This window comes from Antennarius striatus, chromosome 3, assembly GCF_040054535.1.
Source record: "Antennarius striatus isolate MH-2024 chromosome 3, ASM4005453v1, whole genome shotgun sequence".
NCBI classification, from domain to species: domain Eukaryota; kingdom Metazoa; phylum Chordata; class Actinopteri; order Lophiiformes; family Antennariidae; genus Antennarius; species Antennarius striatus.
This window is the reverse complement of record NC_090778.1, coordinates 973126-999633: the sequence shown is the minus strand read 5'-3', so window position 1 is coordinate 999633 and position 26508 is coordinate 973126. Positions and strand designations below refer to the sequence as shown.

General features: G+C 51.0%; 2 protein-coding genes across 3 annotated transcripts; both read left to right on the top strand.

Moving 5' to 3' along the window:
- Positions 1-20780, top strand: golga1 (golgin A1). 2 transcript variants are annotated; one of them, XM_068311136.1, is made up of 24 exons: positions 2-193; positions 2055-2274; positions 2535-2625; positions 3138-3212; positions 6223-6320; positions 6416-6448; positions 8122-8238; positions 8478-8647; positions 9584-9695; positions 9825-9899; positions 10137-10262; positions 10931-11026; positions 11158-11253; positions 11613-11708; positions 11946-12044; positions 12248-12322; positions 13816-13905; positions 14200-14302; positions 14724-14863; positions 15431-15589; positions 15705-15764; positions 16319-16543; positions 17660-17746; positions 20034-20780. In XM_068311136.1, the coding sequence occupies exons 2-24, from the start codon at positions 2146-2148 to the stop codon at positions 20112-20114; spliced, it is 2433 nt and encodes an 810-aa protein (XP_068167237.1). In that variant the 5' UTR covers positions 2-193; positions 2055-2145; the 3' UTR covers positions 20115-20780. The 2 variants fall into 2 exon arrangements, with proteins under 2 accessions (XP_068167238.1, XP_068167237.1); XM_068311137.1 differs by lacking the exon at positions 3138-3212 and having other exon boundaries at positions 1-193.
- Positions 20781-22507: 1727 nt separating this feature from the next.
- Positions 22508-25344, top strand: rpl35 (ribosomal protein L35). The gene is made up of 4 exons (XM_068310570.1): positions 22508-22648; positions 23086-23222; positions 24339-24420; positions 25155-25344. Exons 1-4 carry the CDS (start codon positions 22646-22648, stop codon positions 25302-25304), a joined length of 372 nt encoding a protein of 123 aa, XP_068166671.1. The 5' UTR covers positions 22508-22645; the 3' UTR covers positions 25305-25344.
- Positions 25345-26508: the final 1164 nt, after the last annotated feature.

Genomic DNA, 26508 nt, shown 5'->3' with positions numbered 1-26508 from the left:
CTTTATTGATATCCTCTCATCCGTCCGTCCAATGAGCAGAGGACGTGACGTCACAGTCATCTGTCGGGTGGTTACGTGTAGCTCCCTGCTAGCGGCTAGCAGCAGCTAGCCAGACGGACAGGAACCGGTTCCACCGACCGGAGACCCGGACAGGACGAGCCTCCCGTCCCCGGTGTGTGTCCACGTTCACACGGTAAGACACCACCTGCGGCCCCCCACGAGTACCGGGGACGTTACCGGGGACGTTACCGGGGACGTTACCGGGGACGTTACCGGGGACAGGCTCGCTGCTGTGGCTCCGGGAGTAGCGGGCCAACAACCGGTCACGGGACCGGAACAGAACCGGAGAACCGACGGAACCCTGAGACAGACAGACCCGCGAGGACACGGAGAGACAGACAGACAGACAGACAGACAGACAGACAGACAGACAGACAGACAGACAGACAGACAGAGAGACAGACAGACAGACAGACAGAGAGACAGACAGACAGACACACAGACACACACACAGACACACACACAGACACACACACACACTGGTCTGGGTGTGGATCAGCTGGTCAGACTGGAGGAGGAGCTTCTCTCTGGTGGTTCTCCTCCAGACGGTGGTGACCTCCAGAGGTTGTCCACAGGGTGTCTTCTGGTGACCTTTAGCTTACGGAGGCATTTCTACTGTCCAGCCCCGGTGACACGGAGACAGTCTGCGTCTGTCTGTATCTACGTCTACATCTGATTCTGTGTCTGCGTCTGCGTCTGTGTCTGTGTCTGCGTCAGCATCTGATTCTGTGTCTGCGTCTGTGTCTGCGTCTGTGTCTGCGTCTGCGTCTGCGTCTGTGTCTGTGTCTGCGTCTGCGTCTGTGTCTGTGTCTGCGTCTGCGTCTGTGTCTGTGTCAGCATCTGCGTCTGTCTGTCTGCGTCTGTGTCTGCGTCTGCATCGGTGTCTGCATCTGTATCTGTGTCTGCATCTGTGTCTGCGTCTGCATCTGATTCTGTGTCTGCGTCTGTGTCTGCGTCTGTGTCTGTGTCTGCGTCTGTCTGTATCTACGTCTGCATCTGTTTCTGTGTCTGCGTCTGTGTCTGTGTCAGCATCTGCGTCTGTCTGTCTGCGTCTGTGTCTGCGATTGCATCTGATTCTGTGTCTGTGTCTGCGTCTGCATCTATTTCTGCGTCTGCGTCTGCGTCTGCATCTGTGACTGCGTCTGTGTCTGCGTCTGCGTCTGCGTCTGTGTCTGCGTCTGTGTCTGCGTCTGCGTCTGTGTCTGCGTCTGCGTCTGTGTCTGCGTCTGCGTCTGTGTCTGCGTCTGTGTCTGCGTCTGCGTCTGTGTCTGCGTCTGTGTCTGCGTCTGTGTCTGCGTCTGTGTCTGCGTCTGTGTCTGTGTCTGCGTCTGCGTCTGTGTCTGTGTCAGCATCTGCGTCTGTCTGTCTGCGTCTGTGTCTGCGATTGCATCTGATTCTGTGTCTGTGTCTGCGTCTGCATCTATTTCTGCGTCTGCGTCTGCATCGGTGTCTGCATCTGTTTCTGTGTCTGCATCTGTGTCTGCGTCTGCATCTGATTCTGTGTCTGCGTCTGCGTCTGTGTCTGTGTCTGCGTCTGTCTGTATCTACGTCTGCATCTGTTTCTGTGTCTGCATCTGTGTCTGAGTCTGCGTCTGTCTGTATCTACGTCTGCATCTGTTTCTGTGTCTGCATCTGTGTCTGTGTCTGCGTCTGTCTGTATCTACATCTGCGTCTGTGTCTGCGTCTGCGTCTGTCTGTATCTACATCTACATCTGCGTCTGTGTCTGCGTCTGCATCTGTTGCTGTATCTGCGTCTTTGTCTACACCTGTGTCTGCGTCTGTGTCTACACCTGTGTCTGCGTCTGTGTCTACACCTGTGTCTGCGTCTGTGTCTACACCTGTGTCTGCGTTTTGCATCTACATTTGTGTCTGTGCCTGCGTCTGTCTGCGTGAACTGTTGTCCCCAGGTGAGTGCGGGGTGAGGCGTCCCCGGCCCCCCAGCAGATGTCTGTCTGGTTCTTGTCTGATGGACCGTTCTTAACGTGTCCCACCAGGTGCACTGGGATGGCGGCTCCAGGGTAGCCTGTGGGCGGGTCTGCACCAGGACCCAAGCATCCGCCTCCAGAGGGCGCTAAAGGCGTCGCCATGTTCGCCAAACTGAAGAAGAAGATAGCGGAGGAGGCGGCGACAGCGCCGCGCAGCGGCGTCCGTCTGCCGCGCACCGTCAGCAAAGAGTCCATCGCCTCGGCTGGAGCCGACTCCGGGGACGACTTCGTGAGTAATGCTTGGCCACACCCTCCACTGTCACATGACTCACAACCAACTCAGATCTCCGGCCGCCATTGGTGGAATTTACCCAAAAACGGGTAGATTCCACCAATGGAATTTACCCTGGAGGGGTCACGTGACCCCTGGGGGGGTCATGTATACCCCTGGAGGGGTCCAGGTGACCCCTGCGGTGACAGGTGTGAATGTTACCTCTGTGGGGACCCGCTGGACAGGATGAAGACCTCACTCTTGTTCCTTGTTCTCAGGCGTCTGACAGCAGCAGCTCCAGGGATGATCTTCCTGCTCAGCTCCTCAGGAGGAACGATCAGATCCGGAAGCTGGAGGCCAGGCTATCAGGTGGGTGTGTGTGCACGTTCACCAGTGGTGGTGATTCAGCTGGAACCTCAGGAGAAACCAGGTTCCACATGACAGAACCAATAAGAGTGGAGCTCAGCTCCCGTGTTCAGAAGGTCATCAGTGTGAACGTCCGTCAGTCAGAGGGTCACAATGTCACAACCACCAGCTCACAATCACCAGCTCACAACCACCAGCTCACAATCACCAGCTCACAACCACCAGCTCACAACGTCACAACCAGCAGTTCTCCACCTGTAGAGCAGCTCATACGTTCTGAGGTTCTGATCTGATTTTTAAACTGAATAAAACAAATTCATGAATATTTTTTACTTCCATTTTCTCTCAATCATGTTTCCCTTTTGTTTTCTCCTCTCCCTTTGTTCTCTTTGTTGTCATCTGGCATTTCCTCCGTGTGTGTGTGTGTGTGTGTGTGTGTGTGTGTGTGTGTGTGTGTGTGTGTGTGTGTGTGTGTGTGTGTGTGTGTGTGTGTGTGGACACCATTCCATCACTAGACTACGCTGAGCAGCTACGAATTATGCGGAAGACGAAGGACAAGCTTGAAATTGCTTTAGAAAAGCATCAGGATTGTACGTACCTATGCCTCGCTCATGTTCTCACGTCCCCCCTTCTCATGTCTTAATGTCCCCCTGTTCTCATGTCCTCCTGTTCTCATGTTCCCCTGTTCTCATGTCCCCTGGTTCTCGTTTCCTCATGTCCTCCTGTTTTCATGTCCCCCTATTCTCATGTTCCCCTATTCTCATGTCCCCGTGTTCTCATCTCCCCCTGTTCTCATTTCCCTAATGTCCCCCAGTTTTCATGTCACCCTGTTCTAATGTCCTTATGTCCCCCTATTCTCATGTCCTGATGACCTCATGTCCTCCTGTTCATGTCCCCCTGCTCTCATGTCCTGTCTGTCTCCTCCTGTCCTCATGTTCTCATGTTACCCTGTTCTCATGTCCCCCGTTCTCATTTCCTCATGTCCCCCTATTCTCATGACCTCATGTCCTCCTGTTCATGTTCCCCTGTTCTCATGTCCCCCTGTTCTCATGTCCTCATGTCCTCCTGTTTTCATGTCCCCCTGTTCTAATGTCCATATGTCCCCCTATTCTCATGTCCTCATGACCTCATGTCCTCCTGTTCATGTCCTCCTGTTCACATGTCCTGTTTGTCTCCTCTTGTCCTCATGTTCTTTCTATCTGATTTTCTCATTTTCTCATGTTCCCTTGTTCTCATGTCCTCCTGTTCATGTCCTCATGTCCCCCTGTTCTAATGTCCATATGTCCCCCTATTCTCATGTCCTCCTGTCCTCATTTTCTCATGTTCCCTTGTTCTCGTGTCCTCCTGTTCATGTCCCCCTGTTCTCATGTACCCCTGTTCTCATGTCCCCCCATTCTCATTCTCATGTACCTCTGTTCTCATTTCCTCATGTCCCCCTTTTTTCATGTCCCCCTGTTGTAATGTCCTTATGTCGCCCTTTTCTCTTGTCCCCCATTCTCATGTTCTCATGTCCCCTGTTCTCGTGACCTCAAGTCCTCCTGTTTTCATGTCCCTGTGTCCCCCTGACCTCATGTTCTTATGTCCTCCTGTTTTCATGACCCCCTGTTCGCATGTCCCTATGTCCCCCTTTTCTAATGTCCTCATGTCCCCCTTTCTCATGTGCCCATGCTCCCCTGTTCTCATGTCCCCCTATTCTCATGCTCCCCTATTCTCATGTACCCGTGTTCTCATCTCCCCCTGTTGTCATTTCCTCATGCACCCCAGTTTTAGTGTCCCCCTGTTCTAATGTCCTTATGTCTCCCTATTCTCATGACCTCATGTCCTCCTGTTCATGTTCCCCTGTTCTCATGTCCCCCTATTCTCATGTCCTCCTGTTCTCATTTCCTCCTGTCCTCATGTCCTCCTGTTCATGTCCCCCTGTTGTCATGTCCTTATGTCCCCCTATTCTCATGTCCTCATGACCTCATGTCCTCCTGTTCATGTCCTCCTGTTCACATGTCCTGTTTGTCTCCTCTTGTCCTCATGTTCTTTCTATCTGATCACTGCCCACACACACTCCGTGTGTAACATACACACACACACACATACACACACAGACACACACACACACTCACAGACACACACAGACACAGACACATACACACACAGACACACACACACACACATACATACACACACACACACACACACACACACACACACACACACAGACACATACACACACATACACACAGACACACACACACACATACACACACAGACACACACACACACACACACACACACACACACACAGACACACACACAGACACACACACACACAGACACACACACACACACACACACATACACACACACACACTCACAGACACACACAGACACAGACACATACACACACAGACACACACACACACACAGACACAGACACAAACACACACACAGACACATACACACACATACACACACACACACACACTCACAGACACACACACACACTCACAGACACACACACACACTCACAGACACACACACACACACACACACAGACACATACACACACACAGACACATACACACACACACACACATACATACACACACAATCACAGTCACACAATCACAGACACACACACACACACACACACACACACATATACACACACCTTTAGTCCTTCAGCAGAGCTTCGATCCAAAGACCAGCTGGTGATGCTCTAGTGTCACTGATCACATGATCTTCTTGATCTTCATGGTCTTCATCACTGGGGCCTTCAGGGAGCTCCACAGCGCCCCCTGCTGAGTGAAGGTGTGGAGGCTTCGGCCCATTCCTGGTCCTCCATGGTCCCCCATGGGTCTCCACGTCCCTGAGGAGGACGCTCATTGGATGGGGCGGTGGGGGGGCAGCTGGTCCATTTCCCTCCTCGTCTGTTCACACCTGTCCCAGTCTGGACTGGATCACACCACTGGATCCTCTTCTGGTTACTCTTCTAACAAATCATCCGACCAATCAGCTGAGGGCTCTGGATGCTGTTGACCATGTGACTGACGTGAGCCCCCCCTCGCTGAAAGCTGCAACTTGGACAGACTCCACTCCAGCTGGAGCGACAGAACCCCTCCAGGAAGGAGACACACACACTTCCTGTGGACGAACCCCTCCAGGAAGGAGACACACACACTTCCTGTGGACGAACCCTGACAGGAAGGAGACACACACACTTCCTGTGGACGAACCCCTCCAGGAAGGAGACACACACACTTCCTGTGGACGAACACGTCGATGTCCCCAGAGGAGGAACCCTCACCTGATGGAATGGGTCCACAGCTGCTGTCCTATCTGTGGAGTGTTTGTGGACAATGAGGAACCATTCAAGCCAGACGTGTTCAGGTGTTCAGGCTCTAGATGGGTGTCTGCCCTCAGATACCCAGCATGCTTCACTCTACCCATTTGCCCGTGGCTGAACTTTGCTTCCTGTCCTGGTTTTCTTCTCATCTCAGCTGCTAACGCTGCTCCCAGCTGTGCTCTCCAGTGTTGTGTTGTGGTGGATGCGTGAGAAGGTCTCTGTGGTCTCCATCTCTCTTCTGTCTCCTGTCTCACTTCCTCCAGCATCCATAAAGAAGCTCCAGGAGCAGAACGACGTCCACCAGGCCAGCCGCACCAAGATGGCCGAGGGGATGGCCTTCGCTCTGGAGAAGAAGGACCAGGTGAGGGCCCTGATTGGACCGTCCTGATGGTGGGCTTTCCTGATTGGTCCGTCCTGATGCTTGTGTCATCCTTTCTCTGTGTTCTTGATCTCCAGGAATGGATGGAGAAGTTGGCCATTGTGGAGAAGGTAAGTCTGGAGAACATCACACCATCACAGCAGCAGCAGCTCAGTCCTCTGGGGCCAGAGGGTCGCTGGTTCTAGACCCGTGAACCGGCAGGTGTCACTTCACCTGACGAGCACTGCCAAGGTGCCCCTGAGCAAGGCACCCCCCCAGTGTGGCTCCATGAAGGAGCTGCCTGCTGCTCCACCCCCATTACCTGCATGTCTACAGGCCCCGTTTGTGTGTGTGTGTGTATATATATATATATATATATATATATATATATATATATATATATATATATACACACATGTGTGTGTGTACACATATACAGTATATGGGTCCAGGCTCCTAACACACACACGGTGTGTGTTAGTGTCGTCTTTTTTATTCAGTCAGATTAAAATCGACCAAATGGCGACGCGACGTCTGCTGGTTTAACACGTCTGCTGGTTTAACACGTCTGCTGGTTTAACACGTCTGCTGGTTTAACACGTCTGCTGGTTTAACACGTCTGCTGGTTTAACACGTCTGCTGGTTTAACACGTCTGCTGGTTTAACACGTCTGCTGGTTTAACTGGTTTAACACGTCTGCTGGTTTTACACGTCTGCTGGTTTAACACGTCTGCTGGTTTAACACGTCTGCTGGTTTAACACGTCTGCTGGTTTTACACGTCTGCTGGTTTAACACGTCTGCTGGTTTAACACGTCTGCTGGTTTAACACGTCTGCTGGTTTTACACGTCTGCTGGTTTAACACGTCTGCTGGTTTAACACGTCTGCTGGTTTTACACGTCTGCTGGTTTAACACGTCTGCTGGTTTAACACGTCTGCTGGTTTAACACGTCTGCTGGTTTTACACGTCTGCTGGTTTTACACGTCTGCTGGTTTAACACGTCTGCTGGTTTAACACGTCTGCTGGTTTTACACGTCTGCTGGTTTTACACGTCTGCTGGTTTAACACGTCTGCTGGTTTAACTGGTTTAACACGTCTGCTGGTTTAACACGTCTGCTGGTTTAACACGTCTGCTGGTTTAACACGTCTGCTGGTTTTACACGTCTGCTGGTTTAACACGTCTGCTGGTTTAACACGTCTGCTGGTTTAACACGTCTGCTGGTTTTACACGTCTGCTGGTTTAACACGTCTGCTGGTTTAACACGTCTGCTGGTTTTACACGTCTGCTGGTTTTACACGTCTGCTGGTTTAACACGTCTGCTGGTTTAACACGTCTGCTGGTTTTACACGTCTGCTGGTTTAACACGTCTGCTGGTTTAACACGTCTGCTGGTTTAACACGTCTGCTGGTTTTACACGTCTGCTGGTTTAACACGTCTGCTGGTTTAACACGTCTGCTGGTTTTACACGTCTGCTGGTTTTACACGTCTGCTGGTTTAACACGTCTGCTGGTTTAACACGTCTGCTGGTTTAACACGTCTAACATTTTGTGTAAACGACAAACACCAGGTGAACGCTGGAGCCTCCAGAAACACCTGTCTTTGTCACTGATGAACACCTGATTTAATCCTCTCCTGATTGGTGGGCTGTGTGTGAGTAGTTCCTGGTCTGTTTCTGAAGCTCCTCCCCTTTCACTAGCTCAGTGACCAATGAGGGTGACAAGTGTTTAGTTCTGCTGTACGACTGCACCGACACGTGTGGACACGGAGCTCCGCCCTCTGACACCATGTGACCTGTGTGCTCAGGAGAAGGCGGCCCTGACGCTCCGGTTGGACCAGAGCCTGAAGCTGTTCCAGGGGGGGGACGAGCTGGACGAGTTGGGGGGCTTCCAGCAGCAGGAGCTGGCTCAGGTCAAACACATGGTACGTGGGGGGGGGTCACCATTGTCCTGAGGGGGGTCGGACATGTCCTCTACAGAGGGGGGGTCGGACATGTCCTCTAGTGAGGAGGGGTTACCACCGCCCTGAGGGGGGGTCGGACACGTCCTCTACTGAGGACTGCTACCCTACCTGTAGGTGTGTGTGCTTCACACACCTACAGGTGTGTGTGGCGGCGTGTCTCCAGACTGGTGGTGACGGTCGTCTCTCTTGTCGTCCATCAGCTGCAGAAGAAGGAGGAACTGCTGAGTCAGCGAGAGCAGGAGCTCCAGCAGAAGGAAGCTGACGTCCAATCAGTGAGGAGGGGCGTGTCCGAAACCTGGGAGGAGCTCCGGGGCCTGAAGAAGCTCCACCAGGAGAGCTGCTCCCTCAACTCTGAGCTGCAGGCAGAACGGTGAGCAGCCTCGGGGGGGCAAACCACCAGGGGGGAGGGGTCAGCAGACCAGGTGGAGGTGGGGGAGGGGTCAGCAGACCTGAGGCCTGTACAGTAATCCCTTGTTTTTCGCGGGGGTTATGTTCCAAAGAGAACCCGTGGTAGGTAAAATCCGTGAAGTAGAAACCTTTATTTTTTTAACAATTATTAAACAATTAAATACTCTATGTACATTGAAAAGAAAGAACAAACCATTTTAAAGGCTCAAACATTTGTTTCACAAATAAAAGTACTTCAGAAACATTTTTTCAACAAATAACTTCTGTACTGTACTGTCAAATAATAGTTTTAATCATCAATGTGAACAGAAGGCTTCAAATTGCGGAGATTAGCTCCGCCCACCGCGACCCGAGTACTTGGATTAAACGGGAGAAAATTTAAATGATTATGAAAAAAATACAAAGTGCTGTCGGACAAATAGTGACTCAGGTGTATTTCACTGCTCTTCAGACTGAGTCGCTGCATCCTGACTCCGCTCTGCAGTGTTTTCTTCTTTTCAAGCCCGCGGTGCAGGTGTGTTTGTTCAGGAGGACATAGTGATGGGCAGTTGTTGTCGCTCTTTTTTGTATCCAACGTAATGTTTTTTTCCTGCAGTCATTAATCCACAGAGCTGAGGCAGACTCCATCCTTACTATGGTCTTGTTGCGGACAGTTGCAACCCATTTTGCATCCTTATTAAAACTTATTGCTGCTGTCGTCTTTATGTTCTTTTCTTCCTTCTTCAAGGAACAAACGAAGTTATCTGGCTAAGCTGTAATCCAGCTTTATGGTACAGGCCTCTGGTGGAGGTGGGCGGAGTTCAGTCTCCTGTGGCTGAAGTTCTGGTTTGATGTTTTGAGGGTTGATGCATTCAAGGACCACAATGTGTGTGTGTGTGTGTGTGTGTGTGTGTTTCAGACAGGAGCTGCTGCTCCTCAGAGAGGGGGCGGAGCAGAGGGCGGGGCAGCTGGAGGGGCGGGTCCAGGAGCTGCAGTCGGTCCTGCAGCAGGTCTCTGAGGACTTCCAGAAGGTGGGTCCTGACGGCGGGCTGGAGTCAGCGTTCACAAGGACAGACGTGTGTCCCCAGGTGTCCTCAGGTGTCCCCAGGTGTCCTCAGGTGTCCTCAGGTGTCTCACACACCCCTGTGTCTCTCTTCCAGTCCCAGACGATGGCGTCCACGTTGGAGAGCTCCATCCACCACCTGCAGGTGGAACACGACGCCCTGAAGCTGAAGGTCCACTCACACCCGTCTGCTGTGTTCTGTGTGTTCTGTGGTACTTTGAGTTCAGGTGCCCCCACCTGCAGAAGGTGGGGAGACGCTCCTGCCCTCTGGGGGGGTGGAGTCAGTAGTGACTCAGTCCGGTGTGTGTGCACCTGAAGATGAAGACGTGTTGAAGTCAGGGAGACCTGGACGTGTCCGACACCATGGATGGAGAGAAACTCCTAACGTGTGTTTGTGTCACATGACCAGGCTGCTGTGACCACGGAGGACAAGGAGCGCTTGATGGTGGACCTTCAGAAGAAGGTGGTGTCTCTGGAGCGGCGGCTGCAGGGGAACCTGAGCCAGGACGAGCATCTGCAGGAGCTGCTGCAGGAGGTGAGGACCTCCTTCAGGTTCAGAGCTTTCCACAACCATCACGAAGAACAGCCCTGTAGAACCGTAGCACCGTCGTCATGGCAACAGGGTGTTGATCCACGTCCACCGAGTCAGAACCTGGTGTTGGGGTTCAGGTGTCGCTTCAGTTTCACAGACGTCCCCGAAGGATGAGGACTGATGTGATGGGTCCTGATCTGAAGTCAGACTCTAAGAAACATTCATGGATTAACTGCAGAGGTCAGAGTTCAACCTCCTGACAGTTTATCACAGACCAGTCTGTGGCTGTTAGCACGCCTTAGGGCTACACCAACCTGGTTTAGGTTTAAATTAACCTGGTTTAGGTTTACATGAACCTGGTATTAGGTTAACCTGGTTGTAGGTTAACCTGGTTGTAGGTTTACATGGACCTGGTTATAGGTTAACCTGGTTGTAGGTTAACCTGGTTGTAGGTTTACATGGACCTGGTTATAGGTTAACCTGGTTGTAGGTTAACCTGGTTGTAGGTTAACCTGGTTGTAGGTTTACATGGACCTGGTTATAGGTTAACCTGGTTGTAGGTTAACCTGGTTGTAGGTTAACCTGGTTGTAGGTTTACATGGACCTGGTTGTAGGTTAACCTGGTTGTAGGTTAATCTTTAACCACCTGTTTATTACTTCACTTGTCCCAGAAGTCCAGCCTGGAGGAATGTCTAGAAGAGTCCCGAGGGGAGCTGCTGGCTGCTCGGACCAACCACGCTGACACCGTCACCTCCCTGGAGGCACAGGTACCCCACCGTCTGTGGGCCACTCCCTCGTCTGTTCTGTGATGTGGTGGATTGATCCAGAAGATAGACGTCCCCACACAGCACATGCTGGTCCTTCTTGACGGCGTCCTGCTCTTTCCTGTCTGCCTCAGGTCTGTAGGATGAGCAGCAGTCTGGCAGAACTACAAACGCTCCTACGGCACAAAGACGACTCGTCCAGAGCCTACCGACAAAGAACAGACGCACAAGTGAGTGACAGCTCTGAACACTGGCTTTCTGACTACCTGGTATACCTGGCATATTCAGCTATCACCCACTAGTGGTTCATGTGGTCAGTGAGCTGTCTGTACTGGACAGTCCACGTGGTCAGTGGACTGTCTGTACTGGACTCTCCACGTGGTCAGTGGACTGTCTGTACTGGACAGAGACCCTTTCTCATCTGGCTGACCACTGAGGACCGTCTGCAAGGCTCAGGAATAGTAACGTCCAGCCAGGTGTAGGGGTGGGGATCAACCCACCAACCTCCTGATAGGTGGGCGTTGACCACTGACACACTGCTGCCTCATGTGGCGGCAGTGGTGATGATGATTTGTGCTCCTTGTCTCAGATCGTGACCCTGGAGCAGCAGCTTGTGGACAGAGGCAACGAGCTGAAGGCTGCAGGAGAGCAGCTGAAGGAGAAGCAGCAGCAACTGGTCAGACTGGTGAGATGGTGCTCCTCAAAGTTACCCCCAGAGACAGGAGATGACGACTGTTAGTGTAGTGACAGGAGGAGACGACTGTTAGCGTCTTGACAGGTGGAGATGACTGTTAGTGTTGTGTGGCAGTGTTGTGTGTGTTGGTGTTGTGTGACGGTATAGTGTGTGTTCTGTGACGGTATAGTGTGTGTTCTGTGACAGTGTTCAGTGTGTTGTGTGACGGTGTTGTGTATGTGTGTTCAGCAGGGTGACTGGGAGGCACAGAGGACCTTTCTGGAGCAGCAGACTCAGGAGAAGTCGGTCCGGCTGGAGGACAGCGTGACGGCGCTGCAGGACAGAGTGGTACGCTCCAGCACAGGACATCCTGAGTGTGTGTGACTGCCCACACGTGATGCTGTGTGTGTGTGTGTGTGTGTGTGTGTACGTGTACGTGTGTGTACGTGTGTGTACGTGTACGTGTGTGTACGTGTACGTGTGTGTACGTGTACGTGTGTGTGTACGTGTGTGCGTGCTGCTGGTACTCTAGCCTGTCTTACTGCTTCCAGGCAGATCTGGACGCGCTGGTAGGGGACCTCCGCTCTGTTCTGGGCCAGAGAACCGAGGAGCTGCAGCACTGCAGGGTAACATGACTCAGCTCTAATGAATGACACTGGACTGGGTAACATGACTCAGCTCTAATGAATGACACTGGACTGGGTAACATGACTCAGCTCTAATGAATGACACTGGACTGGGTAACATGACTCAGCTCTAATGAATGACACTGGACTGGGTAACATGACTCAGCTCTAATGAATGACACTGGACTGGGTAACATGACTCAGCTCTAATGAATGACACTGGACTGGGTAACATGACTCAGCTCTAATGACACTGGACTGGGTAACATGACTCAGCTCTAATGAATGACACTGGACTGGGTAACATGACTCAGCTCCAATGACACTGGACTGGGTAACATGACTGCTCTAATGAATGACACTGGACTGGGTAACATGACTCAGCTCTAATGACACTGGACTGGGTAACATGACTCAGCTCTAATGACACTGAACTGGGTAACATGACTCAGCTCCGATGACACTGGACTGGGTAACATGACTCAGCTCCAATGACACTGGACTGGGTAACATGACTCAGCTCTAATGACACTGAACTGGGTAACATGACTCAGCTCCGATGACACTGGACTGGGTAACATGACTCAGCTCCGATGACGCTGGACTGGGTAACATGACTCAGCTCCGATGACATTGAACTGGGTAACATGACTCAGCTCTAATGACACTGGACTGGGTAACATGACTCAGCTCTAATGACACTGGACTGGGTAACATGACTCAGCTCCAATGACACTGGACTGGGTAACATGACTCAGCTCTAATGACACTGGACTGGGTAACATGACTCAGCTCCGATGACACTGGACTGGGTAACATGACTCAGTTCCGATGACACTGGACTGGGTAACATGACTCAGCTCTAATGAATGACACTGGACTGGGTAACATGACTCAGCTCTAATGACACTGAACTGGGTAACATGACTCAGCTCCGATGACACTGGACTGGGTAACATGACTCAGCTCTAATGACACTGGACTGGGTAACATGACTCAGCTCCAATGACACTGGACTGGGTAACATGACTCAGCTCCGATGACACTGAACTGGGTAACATGACTCAGCTCCGATGACACTGGACTGGGTAACATGACTCAGCTCTAATGACACTGGACTGGGTAACATGACTCAGCTCCAATGACACTGGACTGGGTAACATGACTCAGCTCCGATGACACTGGACTGGGTAACATGACTCAGCTCCGATGACACTGGACTGGGTAACATGACTCAGCTCTAATGACACTGGACTGGGTAACATGACTCAGCTCTAATGACACTGGACTGGGTAACATGACTCAGCCTTAATGAATGACACTGGACTGGGTAACATGACTCAGCTCTAATGACACTGGACTGGGTAACATGACCCAGCTCCGATGACACTGGACTGGGTAACATGACTCAGCTCTAATGACACTGGACTGGGTAACATGACTCAGCTCTAATGACCTCCTGGGTCCTCACCGTGTGCCCCCCGCCCCCCCAGGATGAGCTGAGCAGCCGGCAGGCCGAGAGCGTGGAACTGACCAAAGCTCTAGAGGAAGTCACACGACAGAGAGACGACGTGCAAACACAGGTGTGTGAGCAAACACACACACACACACACACACACAAACACACACACACACACTAACCCCTAACTAACCCCTGTGTGGGGTTAGGGGTTAAACTTAGGGGTTAGGGTCAGGGTGATCGCGGTTACACGACAATAACAGAAAGATGAGTCACCATGCATGAAGACGTCTCCCTCTGTGAAGGACGAACTCATCAGTCAGTGTTTTCACCTTCACACCACTCCCTATCAGAGGTGTGTGTGTGTGTGCGTGCGTGAGTGCTGAGTCATCAAAGGTATGTGTTCACCTGTTGTCAGGTGGGACAGGTGAGCACAGTGCTGCAGGAGGCCCAGCAGGAACTGTCCAGAGTCACAGAGACGCTGAAGCTGAGAGAGGAGAGCATTCACAGCCTCCAGAGCGGTGAGACCACACACACACACACACACACACACACACACACACACACACACACACACACACACACACACACACACACACACACACACACACACACACACACACACTAACCCCTAACTAACCCCTGTGTGGGGTTAGGGGTTAAACTTAGGGGTTAGGGTCAGGGTGATCGCGGTGGACAGAGGTTTTCTTCAGACAGGACAACTCACACACAGGTTGAGTAGAAGTCCAACAGCATCATCGATGACACAAACCAATCAGCAGAGACGCAGTCATGTGACCTCAGGAACAGACCACTGGAACTTCATCATCTGCTCATGTTTTATAGTCTTCAGGCCTAATGTGTGTGTGTAGAGGTGTGTGTACAGGTGTGTGTAGAGGTGTGTGTGTGACCGGTCCCTGACAGGTGTGTGTGTGTGCCCAGAGGTGCGGCGACGGGCGGCGGCTCAGGTGCAGCTGCAGCAGGAGGTGGAGCGGCGTCGGGCCCAGATGGAGCGGATGGAGCGGGACGGGGACGCCCGTCTGAGCAGCCTGACGCAGACGCTGGACGGCTGCCATGCGCGGGTTAGTGAGTTCCCACAATGCACTGGGTCGCAGCGGTGTTCACATCACTTTATTGATGACACAGCAGTTTATTCTGGTCATGTTTACACCAGTCTCTCCGAGAAGCCGACAGGAGAGACGGCGTGAAGCACGCGTCACACTAGCAACATGCTAACAGGGTTAGCAGAGCTGACAACAATACCGCCCTGTGGCGAACACGTGTTCCTGTCATGGAACACACACGTTTGGCCCAGCCTCATGATGTCATCGCTGAGCATGTGGCCCAGCGTGATGATGTCATCGCTGAGCATGTGGCCCAGCGTGATGATGTCATTGTTGAGATGTGGCCCAGCGTGATGATGTCATTGTTGAGATGTGGCCCTGCGTGATGATGTCACCGCTGATCATGTGGCCCTGCGTGATGATGTCATTGTTGAGATGTGGCCCAGCGTGATGATGTCACCGCAAAGCCTGGTTTCAGTAGAATCACGTTTCAGAGGTTCTACTGAAGCTGTGCTAACACGCTACGTGTCAGGTTAGCTCCCGGGGTGAACATGGATCTTGTTGCCATGACTACGTGCTGTGTAGATGTCCTTCCTGGAGGTGGAGGTGGAGACCCTGACGGAGCAGCTCCAGGGCTCGGGTGTGTGTGAGGAGCAGCAGAACGGCAGCGTGACGGGGGACGACCTGGACCAGGTCCAGAAGGTCAACAGAGACCTGGAGCAGCAGCTCAGCGACAAGAACAGGGTGAGCTGCTGGTGAGCTCTGGTGAGCTGTGGTGAGCTCTGGTGAGCTCTGGTGAGCTGTGGTGCTCCTGTGGCTCCACTGCTGTGGAACTCATGAAAATGATGCTGTCCTCCAGACCATCAAGCAGCTGCAGCAGCGCCTGGCGGAGCTGAAGAGGACCCTGCAGAAGGAGCTGGTGAGTCTGTCAGCCCCCATCCTGAAGCAGCCCCTGGTGGTCAAAAGCAGGAGGGTCACAGGAAGACACCTGCACAGCTGCTCAGGAGCCTCCTGTGGTCTGTGGGGCCCTGGTAGTCAGGATCAGGGCCCCGCCATTCAAACAGCTCCATGACGAAGAGCCACGTTCACATCCAGACTGTAGCGCTGTCTGCAAAATCCTAACCCCTAATCCTAACCCCTAATGCTAACCCTAAACCTAATCCTGACCCTAACCCCTAATCCTAACCCCTGACCCTAACCCCTAATCCTAACCCCTGATCCTAACCCTAATCCTAAACCTAATCCTCACTGTTGATGGCAGGTAAGTGTGACGTAGATTAAAACGGGGCCGATGCAGGTCCGTGTCAGAGCTCACCCTGCTCCAGTGTGGACGTCTGGATCTGGTGTTGGGTTCAGGAGGGTGTGGTCTGTTCTGGTCCAGTTTGACGATGACACTGGGATTAGGGCCTGATGTGAAACACAGGATTAGGATTCCTCCTCCTAATGGCCGACGTGAACGACTTCCTCCTGCAGAAGCTGAAGTCAGAGCCTGAAGCTGAAGGGAAGGAGAGACTCCCAGAAACCCGAGCCGACAAGCAAGAGGGCGTCAGTCCAGAGCCGCCAGCGGCCCCCAGTCTGAGCCCCCGGCCCCCCAGCACCACGGTGACCAACGCCTCCGACCTCAACGACTCACGAGAGATCAACTTTGAGTACCTGAAACACGTCGTGCTCAAGTTCATGTCCTCCAGAGAGGCCGAGGCAAGTCCTCCATGTTCACGTCTGTCAGTGCTGTTGGTGTCAGTAGTGTCTGTTGGTGTCAGTAGTGTCTGTTGGTGTCAGTAGTGTCTGTTGGTGTCAGTAGTGTCTGTTGGTGTCAGTAGTGCATCAGTAGTGTGTCTGTAGTGTGTCTGTTGTGTCAGTAGTGTGCCTGTAGTGTGTCAGTAGTGTGTCGGTGTCTGGAGTGTGTCAGTAGTGTCAGTAGTGTGTCTGTAGTGTGTAGTGGGTCAGTAGTGTGTCTCTGTAGTGTGTCAGTAGTCTGTTGTGTGTCTGTTGGTGTCTATAATGTGTCTGTAGTGTGTTGTGTGTTGGTGTCAGTAGTGTGTCTGTAGTGTGTTGGTGTCAGTGGTGTGTCAGTAGTGTGTTGTGTGTCTGTTGGTGTCTGTAGTGTGTTGGTGTCAGTGGTGTGTCAGTAGTGTGTATATTGGTATCAGTAGTGTGTCATCAGTGTTTCAGCATTGTGTCTGTAGTGTGTCAATGGTGTGTCTGTTGGTGTCAGTGGTCTGTCTGTAGTGTGTCAGTGGTGTGTCTGTTGCTGTCAGTATTGTGTCTGTTGTGTGTCTGTAGTGTGTCAGTAGTGTGTCTGTTGGTGTCAGTAGTGTGTTGTGTGTTGGTGTCAGTAGTGTGTCTGTAGTGTGTTGGTGTCAGTGGTGTGTCAGTAGTGTGTTGTGTGTCTGTTGGTGTCTGTAGTGTGTTGGTGTCAGTGGTGCGTCAGTAGTGTGTCTGTAGTGTGTCAGTTGTGTGTCTGTTGCTGTCAGTAGTGTGTCTCTGTTAGTGTCAGTACTGTGTTGGTGTCAGTAGTGTGTCTGTAGTGTGTCAGTTGGTGTCAGTTGTGTGTCAGTACTGGCCAGACCCTGCTGGGCTCACTGACACACCTCCTCCTGCTGGTGATGAACCCAACACCTCCTATCAGGTGAGCTGCTGAATACAGGAACTCGGTTCTGCAGCAGCATCACCAGGAGTCTGTGTGTGTTCGGTACTAACCGGTCAGTTCTGTCAGTTCTGTCAGGTCTGTCAGAGCAGCTGCTCACAGTAGCACCAGGTGGAGTGGGGGGGTCCTGTCAGAGGGTGGGTCTTAATCAGGTCGTGTCCTTTCAGGCCTACCAGCTGATCCGAGCCGTGTCTGTGCTGCTGAACTTCACTCACGAAGAAGAAGACATGTTGAAACAAACTCTGGAGTACAAGGTGGGTGTTAGAGTCCACAGAGGACAGCAGGTGTGACCAGCAGGTGTGACTAGCAGGTGTGACCAGCAGGTGTGACCAGCAGGTGTGACCAGCAGGTGTGACTAGCAGGTGTGACTAGCAGGTGTGACCAGCAGGTGTGACCAGCAGGTGTGACTAGCAGGTGTGACCAGCGGGTGTGACCAGCAGGTGTGACCAGCAGGTGTGACTAGCAGGTGTGACCAGCGGGTGTGACCAGCAGGTGTGACCAGCGGGTGTGACTAGCAGGTGTGACCAGCAGGTGTGACCAGCAGGTGTGACTAGCAGGTGTGACCAGCGGGTGTGACCAGCAGGTGTGACCAGCAGGTGTGACTAGCAGGTGTGACCAGCGGGTGTGACCAGCAGGTGTGACCAGCGGGTGTGACTAGCAGGTGTGACCAGCGGGTGTGACCAGCAGGTGTGACTAGCAGGTGTGACCAGCGGGTGTGACCAGCAGGTGTGACCAGCGGGTGTGACTAGCAGGTGTGACCAGCAGGTGTGACCAGCAGGTGTGACCAGCAGGTGTGACTAGCGGGTGTGACCAGCGGGTGTGACCAGCAGGTGTGACTAGCAGGTGTGACCAGCAGGTGTGACCAGCAGGTGTGACTAGCAGGTGTGACCAGCGGGTGTGACCAGCAGGTGTGACCAGCAGGTGTGACCAGCAGGTGTGACCAGCAGGTGTGACCAGCAGGTGTGACCAGCGGGTGTGACCAGCAGGTGTGACCAGCGGGTGTGACCAGCAGGTGTGACCAGCGGGTGTGACCAGAGTTAGGGTGGACCTACGTCCCTGTTAGAAGCCCACCAGCTGGTTTATTCACACCTGGTCTGTGAACATGACCTCAGCCTCGTAGAAGCATGTAGCTGATTGGCTGTTCACTGTAAATAACATTCATGATGTGGAACATTTCCTGCATATTTAATAGATATAAAGTGACCGTGTAAGACACGCAGTAATCCCTCGCGGTTAATGCGTTTCAGGATCAACCGCGTAAAAACAAAATTCTGCCAAACAGCGACAAACTATTTTATTATTTAGGGTCATTTAAACATTTCTGAACCCCCCCACACTGATATTAAACCACCTTCTATCTGTATTACCTTTAAAACACTCTGATAGACTGTTTAAAGCACTTTTAAGTTTTTCTTTAATACACTGAAGTGCGCTACGTTCCGTGAGTCTCGGAACGCAGTGCACATCCAGATTCTGTCAGCCAATAGAATGTGAGTACGTTATCACATGACTACCTACTAAAAATCCGCGATGAGGTGAAGCCGTGCATCTTGAATTGTAAATAAGCGAGGGATTACTGTACTTCTTTTTGCATTTTGCATTGCATTATGGGAGGTGCTGACATGGAGGTTCACCTCCACTACACGTCAGTTTTTAAAAAAATACAGAGAAAATTAAGAATCAAGTCATTTTACTCTACGCCTGTCCACTACAAATATTGGAATCGTAAAATCACTAGTACACCGTTTAAGGCACATAATGTTACTGTACAATAAATGAGACTAAAACATATATTATTAGCTCGTAGCAACCCCCGTGACCCACATAGAGGAAGAAGCAGCTGAAGACGAGATGGTGACGTTTTTTCTGTACTCATATTAAAAAATAAATTCTAATCATAAGATTGCAATAGATTCATATTAACCAAATATTATTAAAATACATTCATAATAAGGTTCATTAGAGAACCGGTAACAGTGACCTCCAGTTTAGCCTGGAGACGAGTTCATGCGACTAACGTCACGTCTCCTGGAACTAGCTAACGACGTTAGCCGAGGTTCACCTGGACTTGATTTTATAATCTTGCTTTGAACCTTCATCCAACCAAAAATTAAACTCCGAAGGTCCGTTAAAAATAAATGACTGTTTAGTGATGTGATCAGAAGTGATGGGGGTTTGCTTTGGTTTGAATGATTCTCCAAGGGGCGGCGTGCCCCCTAGTCGTCCCATGTGACCCCAGGGAGCCTCTGTGGTTGATAAGGTGTCATTACACATCCTCTGCAGCAGGGGGCAGCAGCAGGCTCACGTCTGATGTGATGCACCAGTAATTGTACATAATAGCTTGTGAACACTTTACTCCTCTGCTACTGTGTGGAGGTTTTACACACACACACACACACACACACACACACACACACACACTTGATGTGTGTCTGTAGAGCTGTGAGACAGCAGGAGTCCCTGAACATGTTCTGCTATCAGGATCTGGTTCTGGCTTCACGTGGGCTGGGGGCTGACCTGGTGCCCTGGTGTGTCTTCCAGATGTCCTGGTTTGGATCCAAGCCTTCTCCACGGGGCGTCATCCGACCTTCTGTCTCAGGCTCTTCAACATCCTGGAGCTGAAGGGACGTGGAGAGAGACGGATCAGTGCTCCGACCACGGAGCAGGACTCAGCTCTGACCTGTGCTTCTGCTTCTGGATCTGGTTCTGGATCTGGCTGGGAGGCCTGCTTCTGCTCTGTGGGGACATTAAGGTGCTGCTGAATTCACTCGTAATCAACGGATGCTGATTTTAACAGATGATTTTGCTGACGGCGGGTGAGGCAGACAGACTCGTGGGGTTCTGGTCTACGTGTTGGGTTCTGGTCTACGTGTTGGGTTCTTCCTGACGTGACGCAGCTGTCTGATGTTTTCTAGTCCACAGAAACAACATGTGAATCAGAAACAATAAGAAGGAACTGACTTCACTAACTTCCTAATTTCTACCCAAACTTCAGCTACAGCTAACATTTGTTGTTGGAGCCAACAGCTATGGGACTTGTAGTTCTCAGCCCGACCTTTTCCTGCTACCTCTGCCACTTCTTTTATTTTTACTGTTTTGGTTTGACATGGGGCTTTTACTGAACATTTTATTTAAGATTCCAAATGATGGAGCTGATTTGGTCAAAGCGTTGATTCACTGATTTCATTTAGGTGTCAAAGCATCAACATTTAATTCCCCTTTTGTGATTTTGTTGTAACATTACCATCATCAATGTTCTTTAGTAAAGTTTTCTTTATCATGCTGACATTCAAAGAAATGTGTGTTGTGTTTTAAAGGAAGTGAATCAAGTGCAGAACGTCTGAAACCCAAAGTCTAGATGACAATTCTGAGCTTTTACTTCAGAAAATTAGCTGCACTGAATTTAAATCACCAGGTTTGACTCATGGCTTCACCTTTGTTGCTCTTATTTTTATTTTGAATTATAATCACATTTTCCAACATTATTAAATGGTCTGAAGCAAAACCTGGCAGGTTCTGGCCAGTCCCGTAATTAGATAGTGTATACATACAGAGTAATAATTATATGACAGTATGTACAGAAATAATTATACGACAGTATATACAGAGTAATAATTATACGGCAGTATACTGTATACAGAGTAATAATTATACAACAGTATGTACAGTAATAATTATACGACAGTATATACAGAGTAATAATTATACGACAGTATATACAGAGTAACACATCTAACCTCATGTCCTGTGTATCCAGAACATTTTTGATGTGATTTGTCATTACTTTCTGTTGACACACTGAACAGGTGATGCTGCTGTGGATCCACTGAAGACGTCTGTGTCCTCAGATGCTCACTGACACACTGGTCCAGTTCAATAACTCACTGACACACTGGTCCAGTTCAATAACTCACTGACACACTGGTCCAGTTCAATAACTCACTGACACACTGGTCCAGTTCAATAACTCACTGACACACTGGTCCAGTTCAGACCCTAACTGACACACTGGTCCAGTTCAATAACTCACTGACACACTGGTCCAGTTCAGACCCTAACTGACACACTGGTCCAGTTCAATAACTCACTGACACACTGGTCCAGTTCAGATGCTCACTGACACACTGGTCCAATTCAATAACTCACTGACACACTGGTCCAATTCAATAACTCGCTGACACACTGGTCCAGTTCAATAACTCGCTGACACACTGGTCCAGTTCAGTAACTCGCTGACACACTGGTCCAGTTCAATAACTCGCTGACACACTGGTCCAGTTCAATAACTCACTGACACACTGGTCCAGTTCAGACGCTCACTGACACACTGGTCCAGTTCAATAACTCACTGACACACTGGTCCAGTTCAGACGCTCACTGACACACTGGTCCAGTTCAATAACTCGCTGACACACTGGTCCAGTTCAGTAACTCGCTGACACACTGGTCCAGTTCAATAACTCACTGACACACTGGTCCAGTTCAGACCCTAACTGACACACTGGTCCAGTTCAGACCCTAACTGACACACTGGTCCAGTTCAGACGCTCACTGACACACTGGTCCAGTTCAGACGCTCACTGACACTGACAGGAACACCTGCATCTGATGAGGGACCAGCAGGAGATGCAGCTGAATGATGGGTCTGTGGATGGGGTGGAGGAGGCTGACCACCTGTCTGGGTGACGCCCTCCCCCCACCAGAATCCACGGAAACCAGGGAAGCACTTTTACCACGATGGGTTCTGTTGTTAGAATCACTGGAACAAATGTGTCCACTCACCAGAGACACCGTGTCGAGCCTTTTGCACAAGGTTTCCACAATTTCATCAGACATTCAAACCGTTTTAGTTGTTTGCTGCTGACGCGGAGCTTTTAATTTAATTAATTAACATTTCACTGGAACATTTCCTGAATGTTGATGCACATTCAAACATCTTGCTGTGACCGTGTATTGGGTTGGGTTCCGCGACCCGCGATGGCTGAAGACGTGGGTTTGCATCTGGATGAATGGGTTGTTGCTGCTGTTCCCCGCCCCCCGCCAGGGGCGCTGTTGTCTCGTCGTGAGGAGGGACCAACGAAGAAGACCGCCGCAGCTACTTCCTGTGCGCACGCGGCGCGTCCGGCCTTTCCGACGGAGCAGCGAGCAGGAACATGGTGAGCGCCCCGCTCCGCCGCGACCCGGGACTTTACCGGGTCTCTACCGGGTCTCTACCGGGTCCGCCGCCGTCACGCGCGCTCATTCGGTGTCGTGAAGGTTACCGGAGCCGCGTGCGTTCACGTGGAGCCGCCGTTCGGTACCGGAGCGGAGTTTAACCCGCGGACTGGGTCCCGACGCTCGTAGCTGTTAGCCGTATGCTAGCTATCCGCATGCTAACGGAGGCGTCGGTGGCTCGTGACATGAAGGCTGTTATCGGTGTTTGACCCGCGGGTCTTAGAGGGGGGGTTGTGTGTGCGGGTCAGGGCGGTCAGGACCCCCCCGGGGTCCCGACACTCTTAGCTGTTAGCCACATGCTAGGTATTCCCGGAGCGTCCGGCAGGCCGCGGCTTCCGGGTGGCTCGTGTCGGCGATCTAACGTGTCTCGTGTCTCCAGGCTAAGATCAAAGCGCGAGACCTGCGGGGCAAGAAGAAGGAGGAGCTTCTGAAGCAGCTGGACGACCTGAAGAACGAGCTGTCCCAGCTGCGCGTGGCCAAGGTGACGGGGGGGGCCGCGTCCAAGCTGTCCAAGATGTAAGTACCGCTGGGGGGGGCACGTGTTGAATGATAGAAAAGCTGACCGGTGTAGATCAGCGTGGTGACAGACTCTGGAGGTGATTGGTTTGTTCCGTAGGGGGCGGGGCATAAATGACCATCACCACCTCTAAATTCTTAGTTCTCCAGTGTTTTATTCTGTTTCCATTTCTGTTAATCGTGTTTCAACTGGAATCCTGATCAGGAACAGGAACAGACGCCTTAGTCCTGATCGGGAACAGACGCCTTAGTCCTGATCGGGAACAGACGCCTTAGTCCTGATCGGGAACAGACGCCTTAGTCCTGATCGGGAACAGACGCCTTAGTCCTGATAGGGAACAGACGCCTTAGTCCTGATTGGGAACAGACGCCTTGGTCCTGATTGGGAACAGACGCCATAGTCCTGATCGGGAACAGACGCCATAGTCCTGATCGGGAACAGACGCCTCAGTCCTGATTGGGAACAGACGCCTTAGTCCTGATAGGGAACAGACGCCATAGTCCTGATCGGGAACAGACGCCATAGTCCTGATCGGGAACAGACGCCATAGTCCTGATCGGGAACAGACGCCATAGTCCTGATTGGGAACAGACGCCTTAGTCCTGATTGGGAACAGACGCCTTAGTCCTGATTGGGAACAGACGCCTTAGTCCTGATTGGGAACAGACGCCTTAGTCCTGATCGGGAACAGACGCCTTAGTCCCGATCGGGAACAGACGCCTTAGTCCTGATCGGGAACAGACGCCTTAGTCCTGATCGGGAACAGACGCCTTAGTCCTGATCGGGAACAGACGCCTTAGTCCTGATCGGGAACAGACGCCTTAGTCCTGATCGGGAACAGACGCCTTAGTCCTGATGGGGAACAGACGCCTTAGTCCTGATGGGGAACAGGTTGAATTTGGGGGGGTATGGTCAACATGCTAGCTTATAGCAGGACTGCGGTTGATCTGGTGGTTGGGGGCCGTCCCTGGACTAACTGGTATGTGATTGGTTCAATGCTCTCTGGTGTTTCTGGTTTGTTAGAACATTTGGTTGAAACCAGTTCACAGGTAAAGACCGTCTCTGGGTCTTCGGGACAGGGATGGTCTGACGATGCCTCTTTTTTTTTTTGACAGTCGCGTTGTTCGCAAGTCCATCGCCAGAGTCCTGACTGTCATCAACCAGACGCAGAAGGAGAACCTGAGGAAGTTCTACAAGGTGAGTGTCTGATGGCTGGGGGGGCCCTGGTCTCTGGTCGTCCTGTCCATGATGATCGTTGTGGAGCTGATGCTGTGCTGATGCATCAACAGCTGCTTACCAAAAGACTGAGACGGGTCGACCTGAGGAGCCCCCCAGCACATTTTTTAAAAACGCAACTTTTTTGTTGCGTTTACGCCTTCCGTCCACACGACAACGCAGATATCCGGAAGGAAAGCGCAGATTTTCAAAAATGTTGGCCTAGTGGATTTTTTAAAAACTCTGGGTCTGCGTTGTCGTGTAGACGGTGAATCCGCAACTTTTAAAAAACGATGTCTTTCCTGCGACGAAAACCGCTGTGACGTCATATTTATGGGCCCGTGTGTTGTGACAACAAAACATGGAGGATTCCTATTGGATAAAATTTGACTCAACACTGCCACCACATGGTGTGGCATGCGTATAGCAGTCTTTGAAAACGCACTGATGCGTTTACGTGTGGACGGAGATTTTTTTGAAAATGCTGTCGTGTGGACGCGAATCGTTTTCGATGTGCTTTTTAAAAAATCCGTCATGGTGTGGACGGAGCCTGAGTCTAGCCCCACCAGCACCAGGCGTGATCTCATGGAGGCTGTTAGCAGCTGCTGGTTTTTGTTCACCAGCTCCCGGTTTGAAGGCAGTCGTAAGAATGTAGAAATCGCTGTCAACGGACCGGGCCAGTCCGTCGACACTGACCGCTGTGTCTGCTCTTTCAGGGTAAGAAGTACAAGCCCTTGGACCTGAGACCCAAGAAGACCAGAGCGCTGCGGCGCCGGCTCAACAAACATGAGGAGAGTCTGCGCACCAAGAAGCAGCAGAGGAAAGACCTCCTCTACTCCATCCGCAAATTTGCAGTCAAAGCTTAGAAGCTTTTTCTATATACAAAATAAAAGTTGTTAAAGACCAGTGGTGGTGTTTTCGTCCATGAGCAGAAAACATGTTGAAGTTTCCACAGACCTAAACGTGACGCATAGCGTGTGGAGACGGTTTGGTGAAGGGAAGACTACTGGACCTCTTCAGAGCTGAGGCTATCTTGATCTATTCAGATTAAAACTCGAGGCTATCGTGACCTGTAAATCTGACCTGTTGTAATCGGAAAGCGACTTTGTGTTCCTTTCCTCATAACCTGTAACAAAATGTGTAATGGGACCACCCACCTGCACTGCCTTCCATCCACGCTAGGAGCATCCTGTGTGGATATAGATATACAGAAATAGTTATATATATACATATATGGTTATAGTTAAATCTAGATATAATTATTGATAGTTATAAAGTAGATATATAGTTATACGACAGTATATACAGATAGTTATACAGTAGATAAATCAATAGCTACATAGCTAATATTGGATTTGTATAGTGCTTGCATAAATACAGTTATATGAATTGATTGATATATAGTTGGTGGCACGGTGGTGCAGTGTGTAGCGCTGTCGCCACACAACACGGCGGTTCCAGGTTCGAGTCCCACGTGTGGAGTTTGCATGTTCTCCCCGTGCTTGGGGGGGTTCTCTCCGGGTTCTCCGACTTCCTCCCACCTCCAGAAACATGAACGTAAGGTGGATTGGTCAGTTCGAAATTGTAGGTGTGTGTGTGGTTGTCTGTCTTTGTGTGGGTCTGCGGTGCACTGGCGTCGTGCCCGGAGTTTCCCCCACCTCACGCCCTATAACAGCTGGGATAGGCTCCAGCTCCCCATGACACGCTGCGGCGGATGAAGCGGAAGAAAATGGATGGATGGATGCAGTTATATGGATAGACATGGATAGTTACATACAGTAGATACATAGTTATACATAGTGAAGCAAAATGAAGATTTAGACATTACACACGTGTTATTTGCTAATGCTATTTGCTATTTTGCTAGCTTCACAGTAGTCAACTTTAATCACAATCTCATTTAATCTTTGCAGTTGAACCTTGTCCCACTACACACACAGCTCACAGAACTCATCTAATCTTTTCTCACCCTCTTGTCATCCTTTAAGTCTGTACACATTTGAACAATCACACACACACATCCAAGGTAACGGTTCCATTTATGGAAGTCTTCACACTTACGGGGTGATC